The sequence below is a fragment of the Antechinus flavipes genome, chromosome 4 (genome assembly GCF_016432865.1).
Source record: "Antechinus flavipes isolate AdamAnt ecotype Samford, QLD, Australia chromosome 4, AdamAnt_v2, whole genome shotgun sequence".
Classification (NCBI taxonomy): domain Eukaryota; kingdom Metazoa; phylum Chordata; class Mammalia; order Dasyuromorphia; family Dasyuridae; genus Antechinus; species Antechinus flavipes.
The window spans coordinates 119974351-119981712 of record NC_067401.1 but is presented as its reverse complement, the minus strand read 5'-3'; the positions used below and the strand labels follow the sequence as shown (position 1 = coordinate 119981712).

Below are 7362 nucleotides of genomic sequence, written 5' to 3'. Positions count from 1 at the left end.
TGGCTGTCACTTTACAAAGCAGGTCAGCCTGGTCTTCCACAAAGAAGGCTGATGGCTCTATAGCAACAAATATAGCAGATGTCATTTGGGGAGAGTAATAAACCTACTACGGGAACAGACTGAATCCATGTGAACCATTAATTGACAGATTATAAATTGAGGGAAAGATAGTAAAGAGCAAAATTCATCCTCTCTACAAACTAACAGTGAAATCCAACCAAGCATGTCAGGAAAAAAAATTCCATTTAAAAATGCTGTGTGAACCTATATATTAGGATTTTATCAGATTGTTGACAGCTTCATACTAAACCTGTATAAACAGTTAAGCAGTACGACAAAATAAAATTTCACATAATTCTTTGCTGGATTATAGGTTTTAATGAAAACCCCAAAAAAGAACTGAACTACAAAATTCAAATATAAACATTCAGAAGTATTACCCCAGTTCAGCCATGAAAAAATATTCAACATTAATCTATTGTGTATGGTTGTTAAGAGATCAGGCCTTGATGACACAGAAAAGTGTATTTCAATAGTGAAGAAAGAGATTTTTCACAGTTTCTCTTCAGCAAATTCCAAAGGCTGGTCATATGGGGCTATGCCGGTTTTCTTCCAATACAGTTCTGATCTGAAGTTTTTGTTTCAGGTTTCTGACTTGCTTAAATCCTAAAGAGACAGATTACCAACAATATTGACATTTTTACCCACATTAATGAAATTGGGGTTTATAAAAGAGCTGCCTTGAATATGCAGACAACACATCAAAGCTTTGGTATTTAATATTACATTCCAGCTCCAGCTGAGGACTCATCTTTCAAACAATATTCAAAACAATAACACTCCAATACATCCTTTGGAGTTCATTCTAGTAGCATTTGATCTGTTTTAAAAGTGAAACCAGGAATGGAGAAAAAAAGGGAAGTATAGGTGGATAAGAGGTCTACATGTCTCTTAGTGTTCTGATAAGGGACTAACTCAAGCTCAATATGGGATACTTACAGTCGCTCCCTCTCCTTTCCGTCGTAAAATAACACCTTCTGCCAATAAAGCCTTTCCTGTTTCCAGAAAGAGCTTATCTTCATCAGTTTCTCCCTTTTTCTGTAGTTCAATATACTTCTCCACAAATCTGAAAATCCAAGCAGTCCCCTCTCAGATATGTACCTTTTCAGATTTTCTGTGCCAGGAAATAATTATTTCTTTCTAAGCTAAAGAATACCAAACACATTTATTAAAATACCCCCATATTAAATATCCCAATCTCTCCTTCCCTTAAGTGAAATTCATACAAATAAGCTCATCACACTACCAAATGACTTAGTATTAAATATGAATCAGTACCCATATAAGTTTCTTACCTTTGACAGGAAGATTTAAAGTTGGGGTTGAAAAGATCAAAAGTTTTGGGACCAGATCCATAAACTGAATAGTATTTTCTAGAAAATAAAAATAAGCATTACACCTCCAATTAAAAATCCAAGTCAATGACTGACATAGAAGGAGGAATAATGTCAACTTCTGAAAAGTATATAACACAAAATACCTCACACTGTAGTTCCTTATGTTATGCTAGCAATTTGCTTCTCTTAGTGTTCAGCTAAGTGACAGAGCACTTTGAAAATGCAAAGGCACTACATAATTGCAAGCTATTATGATGTTAATTTTATTAACTATAATTTCAATAAAAAATCAGGAGCTAAAAGGGACAATCTGGAATACTCCCTTAAAAGGTTACCTGCTCCTTTGTCTTCCAGGAAATTAATAGGCAAAAACTCCTTACTTTATAAAAGAACCACAGAGGCTCTTAGGAAAATTGCTTCCCTTCCTGAGTCTAGCAGTGTTCAACACACAATAACTTGTTAAAAAGTATGTGTTTTATATTATTGTGTTAAAAAATTAGTACAATGGAACCCAGCAGAATGCTGAAGAGTCAAGTCTTTAAAAGCTTAAATAGCCAAACTGAATTTCTCTAGTTTCTATAATGTTCTCAAAACAGGGATAGAATATTCCAGTTCTTCTAACTCACAGAAATGAAAACAGATGGGATTTTATATAATATATCTATGCATATGTATGTATGTATATATATGTATACGCACACACAAGTACGCACACATATGTAGGCCTTCTCAGTGGAAGAAATACAACATATAAAATCAAAATAAGAGAATTTATTTATCATTGTCTCCCAGGTGAAAGAAACGGAGTATGAATCCACAATGGTTTCACTAAGACAAGACTTAAACAGTGCTTCTGAGAAAAAGGAGTTATATGGATCCAAGGAATTTTCCAAAACAATAAACTTTGAAGGGGGAAAAATTTTTCATTAAGCTGCCAATAAAACATTCCTTACCTACTAAGTTGTGATAAGAGAAGTGAATATAGTTACAGTAAAAGTCTCTAAATCAGTTCCAGAAGTTGTTTTAGGAAGTTGCTGACACCCAACTGGACAGGAGACTTCAAGAAAATTTAGCCCCAGTCCCCAAAATTAACATCTCAACTGCCCTATGTGTCCACTCTTATGGTCAAAGGGCCATATGTTCTTTTGCAGATGTCTTGGAACTTTAGTTAGAATTGTTAATGGAGGTATACCTTAGTTAATTCTTTGCCAGTTGCTTGATTCTAGATCTTCCATTTTAGGCCTTCTGTCTTTTTTATACAGAAAAAAAAAGATTTCCTAGTCTGAGACTAGACCAATTTATCTTTATCAGAATTCCTTATCAAGCTCCAATTTCTATCTACAATTTCTAGAATGGTTTCATTAAGTACTAACTTAACTGCTCCCTTCTGAGCTTTCCTTTCCCTGGATGAATAGTGCAATCACTCACGCTCTGATCCGATCTTCCTGGTAGAGGACCTCGGGTACCAGGTCTTTGGCTTTTCCATAGCGTTGGCGGGGCCTCCGGAATACAGGCTCCTTCAGTGGTGGAAAGGCCTCATATACATCATACCACAGGGGCTTCTCCTTCACCACCCCAGCTCGCATCAGGTCCCGAATCCTTGAGAAAAAGAATAAACCAGCTTGCCCAAAAAGTGGGTTCTGCAAAAGATCCCAGGGGCTATGCTGTAAAAAGCAATAGCCATCCATCCCATCCCAAATAGCTGAGAAGCCATGGGCTCACTTAAGGTCCATGGTTCAGGCAACCAATCCCTTCATCTCCTATAAGATAAGAAGTAAAAGAAACATCTTTCAGAATTATAAGAATTAGAAAGGAACTTTAGAGATCAATCAATCTACCATTTATTAAGTATTTATTGTGTCAAGCACTGTGCCAAATGCTTGGGATACAAAGAAAGGAAAAAACAGTTTCTGCCCACAAGAGATTTAGTCATTTTTCTTCCACAAGTACGGGAATGTTTAAAAAGACTGCACATAGTTAACCTATGTCAGACTGCTGTCCTGAGGAGGAGGGGAAAGGTGGGAGAAAAATTTAGAATATAAAGCTTTACAAAAATGAATGTTGAAAACAATTTGAAAAAATAAAATACTACTGGAAAAAAATAAAAATAAATCCTTATTGAAAATGAAGAGATCACCTAGGAATCATAGACCTGGAAAAGCTCTAAAAGATCATCTAACCTAAGGATTCTTAATTTGGGATCCTTGGAAATGAAAAGGGGGGGAGAGGAGGGGGAAATATATTGTGTGTGTGTGTGTGTGTGTGTGTGTGTGTGTGTTCTCCAGCCAGTAACTGAAATATAACAACTCCTTTCCCTGCTGTTCTGAAAAAAGATGCAGATTTCATCCATGACACCAAAAAAAAAAAGTTAATAAATTGATCTAGTACACACAGACACAGACACACACTACGGAAAAATAAATTGAGATAAAGAGATGATTTGACAAATGTCAAATGGGTGTTACGTGACCAAGTCAAATTGAAGCCAAGTATTCTACTTCTTTCCACTGTAGCATAATGTCTTTCCGGCACTCGCTCATTATACAGACAGGGAGACCGAGGGCAGGAAGATGAACCGACTCGGCCAAGTCCACGTGCACAGACTGGCTGGTGTCAAAACAGGGACTGGACACGTAGGGCCCTCGGCTCCGAGAAGGAAAACATTCCCATCACAGACGGGTGCCCGCAGATCCCGGCCCAGGAAGGGCCAGAGTGTCCTACCACCCAACCCCCACCCCAGGCCTGGCCCCTCAGACTGAACCCTGCGCGCTCTCCGCGCACACACCGGGTGAAGACAGTGCCGATGGTTTCCAGCCGGCTTCCAGCCATAGCGACCCGCTAAGGGACCGCGCCTAATCAGCTCCCGCGGCCACCGGCAGGCGAGCAACTAGGCTGAAGCGGGAAACCGGAAGCGGAAATAGAGGGGAGGGTCCAGGGATAGTGCACGCGCAGATCCCAATTGGTCTCGCCTCATTGCAAGACAGAGGGAGGGGCGACCCGAGTACGCAGAGGAGTGGGTTGCCAAGCCAAAGTAAAAGATGGCCGAATCCACCAGAGAAACGAGTGAGGGAGTGAATCGTCCTCACTCAGGCAGAAGCACTCGATACCAGAACCATTAAAGGCTAGGGCCAGGCAGGCATAATGGAGCAGCGCAGAATGTAAGGGGAAAGGGCTTAGAAGATAAAATGTCAGCTCTGGACTAGAGAACGACCTAAGCCGATCTCTCCCGTTTCACATGTCCCTACATGTGACACTAGGCAAAGTTTCCAAGACTTCATTTCCCAGAAAGCACATGAAGCAAACTCATTGGGAGAAACTGTTTGGACTTCATTTCCCAGGAGGCCACAGAGCGAGCGACTAAAGACTCTAATTGGTGGAGAGGCCTGTGGGAGGTGGGAGATTTAAAAAAAACCGGGCGGCTCTGATTTGCGAATAACTAAAGCACGTTGCATTACGTCAATGGAATGGGAAAGCCGGCTCTAAGGAACTTAGAGAAGTATGGTGCTATGAGGATGCAAGATAAAGTTTGCGGAGACGGGAAGACCAAAGACACAGTGATGGCACCAATGTAAATGGGGAAAGACTGAACAGAGCGCTCAGTCTGCAGGCATGGTTCTGTGGGATCTTACGGTTAGGGCTGCAAGGGACCAAAGCTAGTCCTCCCTTTTACCGAGGAGGAATCCAAGGTCACGAGAGGGTGACTTGTCCAAGGTCACATAGATAGCAGGTGTACGAAAACAGCGCTCAGATTCCACATTCCCAGAGCAGGGCTCTGAATACAGATTGAATCGTTTTCTCTCTCTCTCTCTCTCTCTCTCTCTCTCTCTCTCTCTCTCTCTCTCTCTCTCTCTCTTTCTCCCCCCCCTTTCCCCCTCTCTCTCTCCTCCCTCCCTCCCCCTCTCTTTCTCTCTCCCTCTCTCTCCCTTTCCCCCTGCCTCCCTCCCTTTCTCCTTCTCTTCCCCCCCTCTCTTTCTCTCTCCCTCTCTCTCTCCCTTTCCCCCTGCCCCCTCCCTTTCTCCTTCTCTTCCCCCCTCTCTCTCTCTCCTCCCTCCCTCCTCCCTCCTTCTCTCTCTCCCTCCTTCCTCCCTCCTTCTCTCTCTCTCTCCTTCCCTCTTTCTCCCTCCCCTCTCTCCCTCTCCCTCCCTCCCTCCCTCCTCCTTCTCTCTCTCTCTCCCTCCCTCCCGCCTTCTCTCTTTCTCCCTCCCCCTTCTCCCTCTCCCTACCTCTCTTTCTCCCTTCCTCCCCCCTCTCTCTCCTCCTTCCCTCCCTCCTTCTCTCTCTCCCTCTTTCTCCCTCCCCTCTCTCTCTCCCTCCCTCCCTCCCTCCTTCTCTCTCTCTCTCCCTCCCTCCCCCTTCTCTCTTTCTCCCCCCCCTTTCCCCCTCTCTCTCTCCCTCCCTCCCCCCTCTCTCTTTCTCCCCCCCCTTTCCCCCTCTCTCTCTCTCTCCCTCCCTCCCCCCTCTCTTTCTCTCTCCCTCTCTCTCCCTTTCCCCCTGCCTCCCTCCCTTTCTCCTTCTCTTCCCCCCCTCTCTTTCTCTCTCCCTCTCTCTCCCTTTCCCCCTGCCTCCCTCCCTTTCTCCTTCTCTTCCCCCCCTCTCTCTCTCTCTCTCCTCCCTCCCTCCCTCCCCCCTCTCTCTCCCTCCCTCCTTCTCTCTCTCTCCTTCCCTCTTTCTCTCTCCCTCTCCTCCCTCCTTCTCTCTCTCTCCTCCCTCCCTCCTTCTCTCTCTCTCTCCTCCCTCCCTCCTCCCTCCCTCCCCCCTCTCTCTTTCTCCCTTCCTCCCCCTCTCTCTCTCTCTCCCTCCCTCCCTCCCTCCTTCTTTCTCTCCCTCTCTCTCTCTCTGTCTCTCTCCCTTCTCCCTAAACTTTATTGTTTTTTTAAACCAGGATGAGAAATATATGTTTTCTTTCACAACATGACTTTTATGGAAATATTTTGCATAACTTCACATGTGGTTTCTTAATGGGGGATAGGGGTGATGATAAGGGAGAGAAGAGAATCTGGAACTCAAAAGTTAATTTTTTTAATGTAACAAAATTGTTATAAATATAACTTTTAAATGTAACTCCTTGCAAAAGGAGTATATTATTATGTAGTATATTATAAGCATGCAAAACTGCATATTCAATGTCAAGATTGATTTTGCACTTTCTGTCTCTGTCTCTCTCTGTCTCTTCCCCCCCTTTCCAGCTTTCCTTGTGTCTTTTTATTTCTCTCCCCTTTCCCTCCACAAGGACATTTGGATTTGGAGGCATCTGTTGACTGTATTGCTAATAATAAGGACTTTAAGTGCTTCAGGATGAAACAGGAATAATAAGTGCAGGTAGCAGTTTTCATAAACTGAATTTTAAAATACTAACTTAACTTTTAGAGAACTTTGTAGAATTATTTTCCTAAAATTGTCCAGTTGAGGAAAAGGGAATTGCTCTTGATTGGCTTCATCAAAGCTTCTTCTCTTAGTCTGATCATTGCCCTAATTAAGTGGACCCAGCATTTGTCCTGGAGTCAGGAAGATCTGTATTTAAATTTGGCTTCAGATATTGACTAGTTTGTGATCCTGGACAAGTCACATGACCTCAGTTTCCTCATTTGTAAAATAGGGATAATGATAGCAGCTACTGCACAGAGTTGTTGTAAAAATGAAATGAAATAATAATTGTAAAGCATAAAGTGCTATAGAAGTATTAGCTATTTTTATTTTATTTTTTTACTTCAGCTTAATTTCAGAAAGTAATCTTTACTGGATAAGATCAGGCCTCTCCCTTTAGAAACTAATTAGAACTTTCATAACAATGAAGCCAAAGAGATTTCACTGCAGAGCATTGTCTCATTAAAACTAAATACAGAAAAGGTTTCTATTCATATGAGACCAATGACTGTAGCAAAAGATGCTGAGAAATGTGATCTTTTAATATTGCTAGAAGAGGAAAGTTTGAGGGGAGGGGATGGCTGCTCAATAGAAATTATGA

At 42.3% G+C, this 7362-nt stretch overlaps 1 protein-coding gene across 1 annotated transcript; it reads right to left on the bottom strand.

Moving 5' to 3' along the window:
• Positions 1 to 355: 355 nt before the first annotated feature.
• On the bottom strand, positions 356 to 4318 carry MRPS23 (mitochondrial ribosomal protein S23). The gene is made up of 5 exons (XM_051994227.1): positions 4183 to 4318; positions 2826 to 2996; positions 1356 to 1433; positions 1000 to 1126; positions 356 to 666 (listed from the first exon to the last, which is right to left on the bottom strand). The coding sequence occupies exons 1-5, from the start codon at positions 4224 to 4226 to the stop codon at positions 643 to 645; spliced, it is 444 nt and encodes a 147-aa protein (XP_051850187.1). The 5' UTR covers positions 4227 to 4318; the 3' UTR covers positions 356 to 642.
• Positions 4319 to 7362: the final 3044 nt, after the last annotated feature.

Coding starts and splice junctions, on each gene's coding strand:
- MRPS23 (XM_051994227.1), bottom strand. CDS start 4,226: ATGGCTGGAAGCCGGCTGGAAACCATCGGCACTGTCTTCACCCG. Junction 2,997..4,182: donor ATCGGCACTGTCTTCACCCG/GTGTGTGCGCGG, acceptor CTTTTTCTCAAG/GATTCGGGACCTGATGCGAG. Junction 1,434..2,825: donor CAGGAAGATCGGATCAGAGC/GTGAGTGATTGC, acceptor TTTATTTTCTAG/AAAATACTATTCAGTTTATG.